This window comes from Plasmopara halstedii (genome assembly GCF_900000015.1).
Source record: "Plasmopara halstedii genome assembly, contig: Scaffold_816, whole genome shotgun sequence".
In the NCBI taxonomy this organism is placed as follows: domain Eukaryota; phylum Oomycota; class Peronosporomycetes; order Peronosporales; family Peronosporaceae; genus Plasmopara; species Plasmopara halstedii.
The window spans coordinates 600,453-616,281 of NW_020187732.1; the positions used below are offsets into that span (position 1 = coordinate 600,453).

Sequence of the window (15,829 nt, forward strand, 5' to 3'; positions counted from 1 at the left end):
ACGCCCATCCTCACTGGTTCAGAGAACGCCCGCGGGCGGAACCATTTTTCGTCTTCTGCACGCGGTACAACTTCAGACAGCACGTCCGCGACTTAGAGAGTAGCGCAACCCAAGATCTCGCTAGCCGAGTACCGCGCAGCGCTTTATCAACGACAGTAGCACGACCAAGAGCAAAGAATACTCCCGAACGCGCCCGCCATTTGCAAAATATTACTTTGTCGAGGATTTGGAGAAAGACGGCTAGGACTTATGTGAGCCCTGCTCAAACCTTGCGGACGCCTTGTCATTTTCCCAAACTCTCGACTTCCGGGTGAAAAAGTGTCATTAACAATGACCTCGGCAAGACACAGAAGCAGCAGCCAGATGCTGTCCATAGGTCGGCATTCATGCGCGCATATCCACGATCGGTCCTTGAGACTCGTGTAGAATACAGCTTCCGCTTGGCAGATCCTGCTACAGAAGTGGAATTCGCGATCACTCAGTCTTTGAACACCGTCGTGATCGGGACCCCCGCCACTACGCAAACCGATCTTATACAACGAAAAGCTCTCCGAGATCACTTCTTGGTACCTCACAAAATCCCAATAGATAGGCTCCGCACTCGACTTCGTGCTCAAAGAAAAGCGCTCCTGTGCTCGCAATGCGGAGTATTTCAGTGATGCTCGCCCTTGGCAGAACCCGCTGCAGATGATGAAGAGCTGTCTGAGTGATGAGTACAGCGGCATAAAATTTTTTCTCTCTGTCCTACTTACGGCTGAGCCACAAAGCGGTAGGTGTGAGCGTAGAACGCCATCTTCAGTCTGATTTTACTAAATTTAAGGTTCGTCGCCCTGCGACGTATGGAATGATCCATCACGTTCTCGCGAGATCTGTGGTTTCTCACTCGGGTAAGTCTACGACCGCAGCAGCTCAGGGCATTAGCTTGATCTCAGCTCATGGCCCTTCGGCCACTCTGGCTATTGCCGAAAAGTGCGGGACGATCGACAATGCGGAACGTCATGATCACTCTGATGATAAGCGTTCACGACGTCCGGGTAGTCTTGCCGAGGTGGAACTTCAAACCCCACAAGTTCTTAAAGTCGGGGTATCAGCGCCACTTCACAAAATATTGGGCTTGAACCTGAAGACGACGTCTTCTAATAAGATGTTCCAAGTGATTGTGGACACCACCATTCTCGTCGAGAAAAATCGGCGGCAGACGGTGATATTATGGTCGATCGACGTCCGGTGACATGCGATGCTCTTCGAGCTCTTGAGGATAAGGTGCATCGCGGCTGGACCCCGCTGATCATCATACTGGGGTTGCATAGCACTGTGCGGAAGACTTAGAGAGCTTGGAGTACTATGTGAATTGACTGGCTCACATCGAGGACTATCGCGCTCTGTTAAAGTGGCTCCCAGCCGTTGAGCAGACGAATGCGTCGTTTCGTGCAACGGTGGGGCGTCTGGCTCGTTTGATATGGAGGTCTTCGCACTCCGTGCTCAAAATCAATTGCTGTTCAGCTCCTGGATGGTGAGTGCCAATAGGCGCCGCTCCGGCGCCTACGAGCTCCTATGTTGGCATGTGTGAGATGTGGCAAAAGGCAAAACCCTCTCCAAATGCGGCGGTACCGCTGGCATTTTTGCTGGTACTCTCTGGGTGTTGGCTATTCAATAGTTTGGACTGTGTGCTTGGCCTTTCGAAGGACTGAGAGGGCAACATGTATGAGGTGGTCTTTGTCGACCGTTTGAGCATGATGGCTCATCTTGCCGCGGTGCCGGACACGGACGACGGTGTCGGTACAGCGTCACTGTTTGTGGATCGTGTCTTTCGACAACATGGACAGACGGAGTCAATTGTCTCTATATAGAACCATGCTTCAATAAGAACTATTGGTTGACGATCGTCAAAGTGCTAAGCACCAAGATGGAAATGTCAACAGTGGACTATCCGTAGGACGATGGTTAAACTGAGCGCGTAAATTGCGTCTTCGTAGACGTTCTTCGCAGCATCTGCGCAAAGGCGCCGAAGTGCTGAAGCGCTATGTTGCCACTCGTAGAGTTTGTTCTGAACAATGCAGTGCATTCATCTACTGGCTGCACGCCTTTCTATGTGAACGAAATGTCAATCCTCGCGTTCCGGTGACACCGCCATCCCATGGCTCAGGGCTTGGTGGCTAGCCGACAGCCCCTCACTGTTCGTAAGGAAGTCGAGGACTTGTCTACTAGACGCGAGTGTTCTGCGGCACATTGGTGATGCGATGGCTGAAATCCAAGTCATACAGACGGAAGAAGCAGATGAAATTTTGAAAACTTTGAGATCGGAGACCTGATTTTATTAAATGCTGAAAAAATCTTAAACATCAATTTCTGCTGTCGTTAAGACGACGCTCGGTCCAACATTTTTTAACCTTTTCAGGTCGTGGTCAAGTGGTGCCTTGCGTATACGCTCTACTTTTCGAAACGGATGCACACAAACCTGGTGCCTTATGTGTTCATGCTCAAGCCGTATCGGAATCTGGCGCTAGGAAGTTCGAAAGCAATGGCGCCGGAGCTTCGGCGCACCTAGGCGATCGACCACCCAGATGCTAAACAGCGATTGGATTTGATCACGTAGTGCAACGATCTCCATCTCAAACGATGCCAGGCGCTCCACCGTCGCACGAAGCGACGCATTCGTCTGCTCAACGGCTGGGAGCCACTTTAACAGAGTGCAAAGCTTTGATGTGAGCCAGTCGATGCACAAAGTGCTCCAAGCTCTCTAAGGCTTCCGCACAGTGGTATGCAACCCCATTGTGATGATCAGCGGCTTCCCGCCGCGACGCAACTTATCCTCAAGAGCTCAAAGAGCATCGCAAGTCACCGAATGTCGATCGACCAATTTATCATCGTCTGCCGCCGATTTTTCTCGAGGAATATGGTGGTGTCCACAATCACGTAGAACGTCTTTTTAATCGACGTCGTCGCCAGGATCAAGCCCAATATTTGTGAAGTGGCCATGGTACCCCGACTTTGAGAACTTGTGGGATTTGAAGTTCCACTTCGGCAAGACTACCCGGACGTCGTGAACGCTTATCGTCAGAGGGATCATGACGTTCCGCGTCGTCGAACGTCCCGTAATTTTCGATAATAGCCAGAGAAGCCGAAGGGCCATAAGCTGAGATCAAGCTAAGGCTCTGTGCTGCTGCGGTCGCATACTCACCCGAGTTAGAAACCACAGATCTCGCGAGAACGTGATGGATCATTCAATACGTCGCAAGGCGACGTCACTAAGGAAGTCGACGACGAGCCTTGAATTTGATAAACTCAGACTGAAGATGGCGTTCTACGCTCACATCCACCTCGTTGTGGCTCCGCTGTAAGTTGGACAGTGAGAAAAATTCCGGTGCCGCTGCAACCATCACTCAAAGAGCTCTTCATCATCTGCACTGGTTTTGCCAGGGGCGAGCACCACAGAATTGTCTGCATTGTGGGTATATGAGTGTCTCCTCTTTGAGCGTGAAGTCAAACGCAATATGTATCCAACGGATGCTCTCGGTACCAGCGAAGCTGGTTGCCTTTCGTGTTCTAGTACACATGGCTCATTGAGCAGAGAATGTATGCGGAATGTGCTGGGGTTGTAGAGGTGTTTCAGACACGCGAAACTCGGACGAGGAGATAGTTATATGTGAATTGTGTGTTTTGCAACTTTGATGGGGGAGAGTGTAGCAAGATTACACGTACCCTGGTTTAACGGGGTGGGTCACACATGATGGTGCGACCATACAAGAGTGTGGATTACACACGACGGTGTAATCACACAATGGTGTGGCTAGACCTTAAAGAAAAGTCAGTACGTGGCTGGAACTTCAGTAATTATGCATATTGATTAGGTTTTACTATTTAGTCAAGAAAATCTATATTTTAATACTGGCGGCTTTGCCGCAAACAAAACCAAGAAATACACTTAATTTATTAAACGCAAGAGTTTGCTTGCCTTAGTTAAAGGATGGGGTTACTCTTGGAGTAAGCGGCTACACTCGTACAGGTTCTATGTTTAGACGAAGCTTAGCTTCCTCTAAGCGAGATAGCTACAGCAGCCTTGCTACAGCCCCACCAGCCACTCCCTGATCATGCTGCTCGGAGTACTCACCGCTGCCTGTGGAATAACACATGAGCAACTAGTAATACCCATTGACACGTTGAGTGCACTGTACTTTGTACATCCAGCTACGTTGTTCTGGAAAACATTTCTCAAGAATCGGCGTCTGTGCCAGATTGGTGGCAGCGTTTAGCTTATTGTAGGCTTGAACGATACGCTACTTGCCGTTCGGTTTCTGGACACAAAACGTTGATGTCGAACGGAAAGACTTGCTCTCACGCGCCATTCGTGCGATTTGCTTCGCACGGAAGAAAGCATTAATAAAGTCCCACTGTTCCTTGGGCAAGGGTCAATGGCATGTTTCGCAGCATTTGGTTCTCGAACCAGTTCAGTCTCTTGACGCACACCTTGGCCCGGAGTTGGACCGATGGCGGATCTTTGGAGACGACAAGTTGAGTTTTCGTTACCAAAGGATATTGCAGATCCAAGAGTTCGTCCAGGATCGACGATCCACTTCGTGCGTTCATCACCCTCTTCATTCCTCCTGTTCAGCCAGTGAGAGATCGAGAAGGCATTAGCGTTGGCCATGCTACAGACCGAGCAACAGGGCGTGGCGCTAGCTATATCCAAGTTCGGTGATCGAGCGCGAGAATGGGCACTTACGTGCGGCACTTCGCTCGAAGCGGCGTTTCCCTTCTGGACGTAGCTGACGCTGTAGCTTTTACGAGTGTTCTCACCGTCTAACTAGGAACATTGCTTGCGATCGCATTTTTTTGCCGCCTGACAGGACAAGATGGAATTTGTGGACTTTGTCCAAGAGTTGCGTACTTTCATTTGCCGGTATAGCAGCCGATCCTCTTTCCGAGGCGGTCACAGTGACCGTCTTGATGAAGGGCCTCACCATTGGCGTGACCAGAATGGAAGTCTTCCGTGTCTTTAAAAAAGCATTGAGTGTGGCATTAAATGCCTAATTCAACTTTTAGTCGACACGACTTGTTGAATTGCATACTTCAGCAGCTCGTTGACCGGGTCTGAGCCGGTCGATCTCAGATATGCTAAGGACGAGAAGGCAGAGCTCCGAGCTGCCGAACAGCGTTCGAACACCCGACAGTGTTTTGTCTGTGGAGACACCCGTCGCCTTCGAATTGATTATCCCCTGCACAAGGCGCGTCAAGTTCCATCGAAGTAACGACCAAATTCTTACCAATCCTCTTGCTTGTCGTGGGAAGATGACATGACCCAGGAGGCACGAGGTGGCCTACTGGGGAAGAACTAATTTCTAAGGAACCTTAAAGAGGTAGAGGGCAGTAGGTCCTAGCTCTGAAAAGCCCCATGCTCTTGAACACGGAGCGTGTATGCAAGCCGGGCTTGCTGGTCGTGAAAGTGACCGTGAAAGGCTTTGGGAAGCCATTGAAGATCCTGATCGACTCCAGGAGGGGGGATTATGCTCGACGAAAGGAAGTCAGCTGTATGCTGAGGCGCGGTTAAGTGACATCGCCACTATTCACTTAGCAACGGGAACGTGAGTTCACTGCCGAAGGTCCCGGTGGATATCGAAGTCAAGTATGATAGCGTAGAACGCTGCCTTATCTTAGACTTGGATTCAAGGTATGACATCATCCTTGGTATGGCGTGGCTATAACACCATAAGCCATTAATCGGTTGGAGGTCGAAGACCTTGGGCGCTACGTGTCAGCGCAGCTCAAGTCTTGGAGCAGTCGCTGCATGCCTTGCGTGACATGGTCGGCCACGATCCAAGATATCGAGGGCTAAGTCTCAGTGATACACGTGGAGTGGCACGTAACGCACTGAACACTGCACAAGTTTCGAAGTAGACACTACATGCTATGAGGGGCAAGGTCGGACGAAGTCCGACCAGGTCCGAGGCAACTAAGGCAAGGCCCTTTATAAAGGCGTAGAGTGGCACGTTAGCCACTGGACAAGGACTGCAGATCTAGAAGCTCTTCATCGGTCGTTGTTGATAACATAGTGCTCAGGTGGAGCAGGAGGTGGGGCTTACACTGGACAACGCAGAGTCCATGTACCCAATGGTCTCGCCGAGACGTACAACCTCGGTGAAGAGGTGACAGCGATGACGCAAACTAGCTCCAAGATGCCAAACGTCGACCACGACCCAGAGAATGTCCTCCGTAGACAATAGCGCACAACTATATACCCTCGTCAACGGTATGGAAGACGGTGACATCACCCTTGAGGATATTACTGCGGTGGATGCTCTTCTTGAATAGGACGGGATGTCCTTCAAAGAGTTTAGCAGTGCCTTGAAGGCAGGCAATTTAGCCAATGTGGTCATTTCAAGACCGAACAAGGAGATTTACTCGTCATAGGAGCCTTCAAACGCTAAAAAGCTGACGACGATGCTATATAGGTTTTATGAGCTGATTATCTTCGTTTCAGCATGCGTGTTGCGCTATTCACTTCGCTCGGGCTTCCAAAGTCAAACAAAGCTCTTTATTAACCCTGTTGAAACCGTGAATTTAAAAGGGTACCAAACCCAAGTGCTGGACAGGACCATCGGTGGGAACGTCAAATTGGGTTCTGCTCTTCTGCAAGACCAGAATGGCTCTCGCAGCGACCTTACAAGCCAGTAGTTATGGATGTATTTAGATTCCACTATATATATTGTATTATCAGGAAAATGTAAGCTTTTAAAATTAGGCGTCGGGCAACGCTGCTGCAATGCCTCGATTTGCCCGCGCTGAGCGCTTTTTCACTTATAGAGTCGATCACCCGTCTTGAAGTTTACCCTGCCCCCGCAATCAGACTCTCTTGGCAGGCATCGTTGGGTGATTGTGGTTTACGAAGATTGATCTACCTGTCGTGAAAAAATGCAGCCAAATCCTAACACATTTACAAAGTTCGGTGACGCGACAGTTTGTCGGACTCGGACACGTGGATCCTGATCAGGGCCTAGAGTATGATGTTTTCGGTGTCGTTCGCAGCTACGGAAACTTCTTGCAGTGATACTAGAGGCAACACTACGACCACCATATATGGGTTCCAATTGGTCGTGATTAAAAATACTCAAGCGTCTGCGAAATAGGCGCTATATCATCACGATTGTTGCTCCGCTGCCGACGAAAGAACGTTCAATGTAGACCTTCTTGTTTCCATCTTGGTTGAGGATGGGTTACGTCAAAGAGCTCTAGAACTGTTCTTTGCCGCTTAGGTAAAGAACGTTGTTCAAATTTGACATAGTTATCTGATCGCCTCATTGCTGATCGGGAAGTGAGCTGTCCCAACGATCTGCACAAGTATCAACAATTGTTTTTTTTAACAAGTGGGTGATGAAATCGGCTGAGCTACACTTGGCCAGTATATGAAGACACATCTATGAACTGCGTGAATTATGGGAATCTAAAACAAAGGAATTATATTTTGGTTTCGTCACGATCATCCTTGACATCTTGTATGGATTTACAGACGTCCTGTAGAATACAGAATGCTGGTTTCTTTTTGGAATTCATAATGGTGATGAGACCGACTTATCTCTATGTTTTGAAATCGATTGCTAAAGGAAGCCACTTCTGCTGGGAGCTCTCCGTTGGAGGTTGAGCTCAAAATTTTAAATGCTCAAGCTCCGTACATTCAACATCTTGCATCAGTCCAAGCTGAGGTTTTAAGTCAGTACACCCTCAATTTTTGTATAAATTAGATTTACAGGAAACCAAAGTTTTTAGTATAACTTCTAGGAGCCCTTAGAGAGTTTTGTGTATAGCCCGGGAAACATTGGATCATGTTTATCCAGTTGCTAATTTGTTATTCAACCCCCTTAGTTGTTTTTGCCCTCCAAGTCGGTACTGTTCTTTTCCCTTCACGTCGGATATTGCTTCCCTGTCGCACAAGCATGTGTATTATGGTTAAGGCTGTAAGGCACTGTTGTGTACAGCGCCCTCGTACAAATTGCCAGCACACGATCATGCCCATAAACATCCTTTTAATTATATCTGCAGTCCATTGCAACGGCGAAGCAAGTCAGACGGCATGAAATGGCCGAACTTTATTTGGAAGAGCCAAAATCAGAGGACTCGTGACACATTCATTAACAGCTTTAAAACATACCTATTCTGCCGTATTCAGCACGATAAGAGTTTATTCTTAGAAAACATTGGTGGTATACAGTGCGATTTCGGCATGGATTGCACTGTATTTATCCAAACAATTAGCCAAGCCAAGCCATTTCTGGAATCATTTCGCGACCGAGGCACCGGGCAATCTACAATGGTCTTTTTCTTCGCGAGATCTCCTTGCAGGTCCTGCATCTCAACGAAACAGCCAAGAATTTAAGTTTTTCGGCGCCAAAGGGCAAGTTTATATACTGGCGTACAGTCCACTGATCGCAATTGTATGATGTATATTTCTGCATTCGACTTCCTGTGATCCACACGGCTATTGACAAATATACCGTCAAATGTCAAAGTTTTTGCATAGCCACTATGTGTCCAGATCAGTTTAGTCGTAAGACGATTAGGCGGTGAATTAGACAGTGATAGTTAATGGCATGACAACAAGGACTCAGCATGGTTGGTTGAGGTTTTGGGGGTCAAGCAAACTCTCGACAGCACGAAGTATTATTGCCTTTCATCAGCAGTCGATCATAATCATCACACATGTTGTGGACACTAAAAATGGTCCTACCTCTTACGCTGTATTGCAGCAAAATTCCATTGTTAATTGGTCTTTTGCGAAAGAATTGCAGCCGCGTTTAATTTTTTTACGCGTATACACAACTCGCCACTTTTTGTTGGGTTATCCAACACAAAAGGTTGGCGCTAAGTGGGGAGAAGACTGTTTTTCACTTGAACATATCTCGTGCTTACTTCGGACAAAAGCGACCATAATTCACATGACGTTTTTGCTAACTGTTATGCATTGTGTGATGCAATATTTGGGTCGAGAACCAAATCAATATAAGGATACTCAACCTTATCCAGAGATATCATCTCTCGTCATTATGCAGTAACAATACCTAAGAAAAGATCACTCTTTCCTCGTACTTAGTGTTCTAAAAGTACCCTCAAAGACTGATTCATCCTTTGATAATGATGAGAACATCTCCTACTGGTAGCAATAGTACCATCCCTGTGGTCCCACCATCTTGCATAATTTTGCAAAGATCCTCGAAAAAATATTCATCCAGCTGTATAGGAGATCAGTCACGAAACATCATTGGTCGCTCCATTCACAAGTAAATAAATTTCTAGTTATCTACCCATGGAGCTGACATAAATTTGTATCTTCTTGTTCCAAATGAGATACACTTTGGATGTCGCACTTTATAATCGCCCATCGTATGATTAGGCTCACAGCTGCCTCGGCCTTCCAAGCTCTGCTCGACGCTACTAACAATATCATTGCTATCAGTTTTGACAAAATCAATGACTTGCGCGAAAGGTTAGCACGTGCCAAAAGCAAATCTGGTCGCTTATAGAGGTGAGGTAGTAACCTGCCAAACCTGCAGAAATCAGGCATATTTTACTTCCACGCGACGCGTGGATCGTAGTGATCCAGCCAGATCACTTTGTACTCTGAATGAGAACATATCTTGAATGTAGGTCTAGGGCAAGGATATACTCAATGTTGTCAGAATCCATACTTTTCGCTTAAAGGATTAAAAATCCTCGACGATTTTATTAGTGTCCACATCGCAAGACGGATCACATCCATATTTGGCATCTTCAATGCCTCCAAAAACTGTTTACTCTTTTTTACCGTCGTTTTGGAGCGTGATTGCACAACGTCTTATATCAGGACATTTCTCGGCCCCGGATCTTGATATAAATCAGACAGCAACCCTGGCTTGTAAGCCCCACCTCCTTAAAAAGAGTCGTACTTTAAGGCTTAGTCCCAATCACAACCCTCACAATGAACTATAAATCCAACTTCTTGCTGGTACGCTGCTTTGCACCTAATGAAATTTGGCCCCCCACGATGGCTTCATCGGGCCACCTTGAGAATCCAGATCTTCGTGTTACTCAGCCGACAGGGAAGGGCGCACTCAAGTCACTGCTTTCGGTCAGATTATAAATAAAGCAATGCGGGTACTGTGGAAATGCTTAAAAGCTACAATATATCTCAATCGTGCCCTCGTGCACGGATGTTGTACTCCGCATTTATTGTAACGCGCATCGTATCCTCACAACAAAGAGGTAGTATATGCGGAAAAAAATTATCGGGGTGAGCCGAACCCATTCAATGACCCTTATAAAGATGGTGGTGGCAAACGCCTCCAGTAGAAGTTATGTTGGATTAGGGGGATTAAAGCTCTTAACGCCTTGACATAGTCCACCAATTTACACCTCCCTTGATGCATTGACAAGAACTTCAAACTAACTCCAGCGAATTCTGTCGACTCAAATCATACCGAGCCGAAAAGCCTCTGTCGCATGAGAACACAAATCCTCGCACACGATCTCCTGATTTGAAGATTGCAAGCAAGACGTGTCCTGAATCCGTTTGAAGGCAAGACTGAATCCATATTTGGCACCTCAATTACTTCCGAGTGCTATCTACTAATTTGGACGGTCGCGCGTCATACGTGATTGTAGATATTCCAGGAATTTTCACAGGTTCACAAATCTCAAAGTTTGAATCCATCAGCCAGCAACTCTAATCTGTGAGCCCCACCTCTCTTAAATCGAGTCGCTTGTGATGGCTGGGTTTTAACACATACGACCTTCCCGAGGTACAGTGAATCTAACGGGGTTACTCTCACCACTGTATGAAGGGCGAGTGGCACAAGATGACCGCACATAGGTGTGAATGACACACAGTGGTGTAATCACACAGTGGTGTGGCTACACTGAAACAAGAAGTCACTACGTGGCAGGAACACCAGGATGTACATTAATCAGGTTTTGCTATATTAATTAGGTATTACTATATATATTAGGAGAACCTAGAGTTTTAGATATTGGCGGCTCTGCCGCAACTAATTCAATTGAAAACTGTTTCAATCTTGAGCTGAAGATTTCATTCACCTTGGCTAGAGTTTTAAGTACTCTTGGAGGCAGCAGATTCCGATTTGCTGCACTCGTACTTGTTCTTGTAAGGAACGTAAGGTCGGTGACCCTAGCTTAGCTTTCTTTAAGCAAAAAGCTACGGCGGCCCCGCTGTATTGCAACTCATTGCTTTCCCGAAAGCCTATTTTGACATTTTATCTTGAGAGGTTGTTGCCCGTCCTTGCGTGGAAGCCCAAACCTTCCTACTCTCAGTACAGACCGATACGGACACGGAAGGCGCATATAGTTTCATAACCGCCGATGAAATAATAACGTAGAGATATTCAGCAGCAAAGATATCTCTCTCTTCTTCCTCATCATTCCTGTGGTCCATCGCCCTTGTTGCGCTACTATAACTTCCGTTCAAGCACCCCTCCCTTCTATCGTGCCAAGGAAGCGGTGCACTTTGTTTAATGAGACGTCCGCTGTCTCCTCAAACTGGTAAGGGTAGTTGTGAAAGGTGTCGGGGGGAACCGCTCCTGTTCGGAGACCCTCCGTGACGATAGCGTCCATAACCGCCAACTGGAGTAAGAAATGCACCACTACGGCTACTAGAGTTTCTCACACTTGGACATAGTGCCCAAGCTCTCGCTCCTTTTGATAGGTAAACAAAAATTTCAAACGCACCCGATACGAACATGTTAGGCGGTAAGAACAATCACGACATCTGTCACTTCAAATCGTCTCGCATTGAGAACATCTCTTCTATCGAGGTATTGCACATAAGTACCCAATCTCTTGGCCATATCACCTTTCCTGACTCAGTGGAAGATTTTTTTTCGTTCCGGCCATTGAACCCTCGACGCCTAGCTTACTTTGGAAGCTATGAGTCCTCTCACCGGATTCCGGTTGGGGGTTTTCTTGATGTTATCGACCAGCACATAATCATAGCTGTTGAACTCCAAAGCGAGCGATAAACTCTTCCAGCTCCTTTGAAAGCAACTTCCTTGATCCCATCGGGACTTATGATAAACAAAAGGTGCTAAGCTGATCTATCTTTTTCGGATACAGATATCCGAACGTTTTGCATTCAGTCCTCGCAAAAATTTAAGTCTATCTCAGTCATGGGATTGACTGCTAGTTTTACCAGATGCAACGGAATTGCCGAACACATTGCACAGAGGAAGCATCGACTCTCAAAGCCTGCATGGAGGATGGTTTGCGCTGATCTATCAGTAGCGAAAATAAACTCGTTTCAGAAAATAGACGCTGTCATATATTTCTCATACTTAAATTGTCTTCTCTTAATCGATGCTCTGTAATCTTCATGAATCCCGATATTCCGATCCTTTTAAGTATTCAAAATTACAGCAAGTGTGAAAAGCAATTGTACTGTTTTGTAATTAGTACAATTTCTGTTCAGCATTGGGTGGTGGCCGGTAACCTCGTTAGTCATTGCAACTTGTAAGAGTCCGAGCTTCCTGTGTGCGAGATGTGCGGCAACCCGGTGTACCAATAATATGAGATAGGAAACTCAGCGATAAGGCTCATGTCAGTATTACGAACCTGCCAGCCTCACCAAGAATTTTCATCTACCTCAACAGTGATGCTACTAATGCGAAGCATACATCCTGATTAGAATATTAATCATCACTGCGCAGAACCGCAACCTGTAGACTATAATTTTAATCGCCTAATCAAGAAGAATAAACTTAACGCGCTGTGTAGTCTAACATTTTTGACAGCATTTGGATGAAACTTAAATTTAGGTTGCGATCTCACATCTACGTCTCAAGCCATAAAAATTTTAGAGTCAGCCAATGTCAATTAATCTGATTTTCGCTAGTTATTGAAGCTATAGTGTTAGGTATAAAAATCATCCGGGTGACGTCTCGACGACGGCATACCAGAGGGATCTCGATGGTGGCATACCATCAGAGGGTCTTTCTGATGATTCAGCACTATACTGGATAGTCCACCCACCCCTCATCGCCAAATTGTGTGCTCCATCGTCGTCAAAAGGTGCTGGTAGTACGTACATGCACACATGCACGCAAGCACTGCAAAAGCGGACATGAGGGAGTTGCCAAACAGCGTCAAAATTCAGTTATGCTGTCCACTCGCAAGTCTTATTGCTTGTGTAAAAAGGGCAAATATTTCAGACTTCCAATAATATCATTGCTCATACGCTTTGTCGAAGTTGAATTCATGCTCTGTCGCACACAGCAGCGTCCACTTTCTTACATTTGAGTGTTAGCTAATAATAGATAATCATATCGGCTGTTTGAAGAAAACTGCTTGAGAGCGGGTGCGATGCATATAGTTGTGAGATAACTCTGCGGGTGGAAGATACGCACAATTTGCACGAGGCAAAATAGAGCGGAAACGCCCTAGCACGAGGCAAAATAGAGCGGAAACGCCCTTCTGAGGCATCACATCAAAACCTTCCACCTCTACGCTACGTCTTTTGTCACACTTTTTCAGGCACATGCTCGACGATCTATTTAAATTGCTGCGCAGCCCACGCTGGGTCAACTCCCCCATTGCATGTCGCCTCGGTTTTGGCTCAGAGCTGTCCTATGAAGAAGATGTATCAAGTAAGTCTGTATGTGTCGTAGAAACCATTTGATCACTTTCTCACTTTCTCGTTTTCTCAGTAAACGCACCATCGAATTGGACCAAGCTTTCTACGTCTGGCCGCCGTCCACCAGTACGCAGTGGGCACTCATCTCTAGTTGGTGCGCCGGGTGCATTCGAATCTACCCTGGTAACCTTTTAGTCTAACGTTTTATGCTACCTGTTCTCAGTTGACGACATGATGTATGTTTTTGGCGGCTACAATGATGGAAATTGCCACAATGATATTTACGCGTTTGACCTTGTGCGCCATCACTGGTTACAAATTGAAACATCTAACGGCATATCTCCCGGTACGTAAATAATTCTAGAGCGCGTAAAGTGATCTTGCAATAATATTTAGAATTTTTAGATGGTCGAGCTTCACACGCCTGGTGCATTTCTACCGACAAGACTTCATTTTATCTTTATGGGGGATCAGGGCCTCATTGGGGGCAAACGAATATGGGGAAATTGTTACAATTTAATATTCGCGAAAAGAACTGGACGATAGTTGAGACGGAGGGCAAGCAGCCACCACCAGGATATGGACAGAGTATGTGTGCAATTAACAACAGGTTGTATCTTTTTGGTGGGACTTCTGGGCACGTCTACGTAAATGATCTCTACGTCTTTGACGAAGTTACCAAGATTTGGAGAAAGGAGGAGACTAACGGTAATCGCCCCAGTCCACGATACAAGCATCAAGTAGCTATAGTTGGAAATCGCATGTACGTTGTCGGTGGGGGTCTTTATGACCCTCCCAAGGGTCCTATCGATACCTACTATCTTGATGTGGACACGCTTGAATGGCATGAAGTAGAATGCGGCGGTGACATTCCGAAGTCTCGCATTGCACACACAATTTCACAGCTTTCAAGGGATCCTTATCGACTTTTAATGTTTGGAGGACGCGATGACACCGGCTCACGACAGAACGAACTGAGCGAGCTGAATTTGCGCACGGGAGAATGGCAGATCCACTATAACGACGAAGGTTTACAACCCGACGCCCGCGACTTTCATACGACTGTAGTTTACAACGATCACATCTTCGTGTTTGGTGGGTCTAATGGCGTGGAGAGAAACAATGATGTCTTCCGCTACACAATGACATACCAAGCGTCAACGCTAGTGATCCTCTCTATGCAGGCCCTACGTCGAAGCTTGAAAAATATATCAGAAGAAAAACTGGCATTACTGCCTTTTGAGCTAAAACTTGGTGTTAAGAACATTAACAGTGATGTTCAGAGCTCCTATAATCTGGATTGGTACATTTTGGATGATCAGAAGCAAGATAATGTGGCGATAGTACAATAGAAAGCCTTCTCGATAAAGCGCACGTAATTAATTATTCAACATGAGAAATAGAGACCAAATGTATTACTTGTCCGAAATCGTAATTTTACCTCAGATGGGGGGGATTTTCAGAGTTCACTGGGGCTAGTTACAGGCGTTCTACTGAAATTCATATCACAGTTGCGTGTGCAGCACCAAATGCGATGTTATTCGGCCCTTAATTCATCTGCGCTTTTATTCGTGCACGTACACTTGAACATGATCATATGAGGGTGTAGGATAGTGTATACATGCCAAACGCGCGTTAGTGAATTTGTCACTAGAAAGTTTGGTTAATGATGTCTTTGGTTATGAACTATACAAGACGGGCAAAAAGTTTTTCTGCCAAAATTACCATAAATTTTCACGCTAAGTTCAAACAAACCGCCAATTATGATAGCATATTTCACTTTGATCTTTTGCTGTCGCCAGTCGATAAGCTTGCGACATAGCTATGTGTAGTCGACTTCAATTTCCTTTCAGCCTCTCTCGATTGCTCGTATAAATCGATAATTTTGCCAGAAGAATAGAATTTGGTGATGAGAAACGTACTTTAGCTTACAGATTACATGGTTGTCACTATTATCTAAGAAAACCATGACAAATAATTATTAGTACTCAGTAAATATATATATTTAGTTAGATGCATTTAGTACTGATATTGGTAATCTCCTATTTAGCTGTCAAATTTGCCAAAAAAAGATTTAAAAATGGGAGAATAACAAAAATGCCCCAGCTTTTGCCATATATACAAAAAATAAAAAAAAAACCCAGCACGTAAATTATCACCGGGGTGCCGTAATATTACACAACAGAAGATGTATTGTATTAGGAATGAATTAGCATAATTTAA

At 45.9% G+C, this 15,829-nt stretch overlaps 1 protein-coding gene across 1 annotated transcript; it reads left to right on the forward strand.

Annotated features, from left to right (window-relative positions):
• Positions 1 to 13,510: 13,510 nt before the first annotated feature.
• Positions 13,511 to 14,958, forward strand: PHALS_14074 (Kelch repeat-containing proteins; the record flags this gene model as incomplete). Its single annotated transcript, XM_024729811.1, has 4 exons — positions 13,511 to 13,619; positions 13,680 to 13,760; positions 13,830 to 13,952; positions 14,012 to 14,958. 4 exons carry the CDS (start codon positions 13,511 to 13,513, stop codon positions 14,956 to 14,958), a joined length of 1,260 nt encoding a protein of 419 aa, XP_024580151.1.
• Between the last annotated feature and the right edge of the window lie 871 nt (positions 14,959 to 15,829).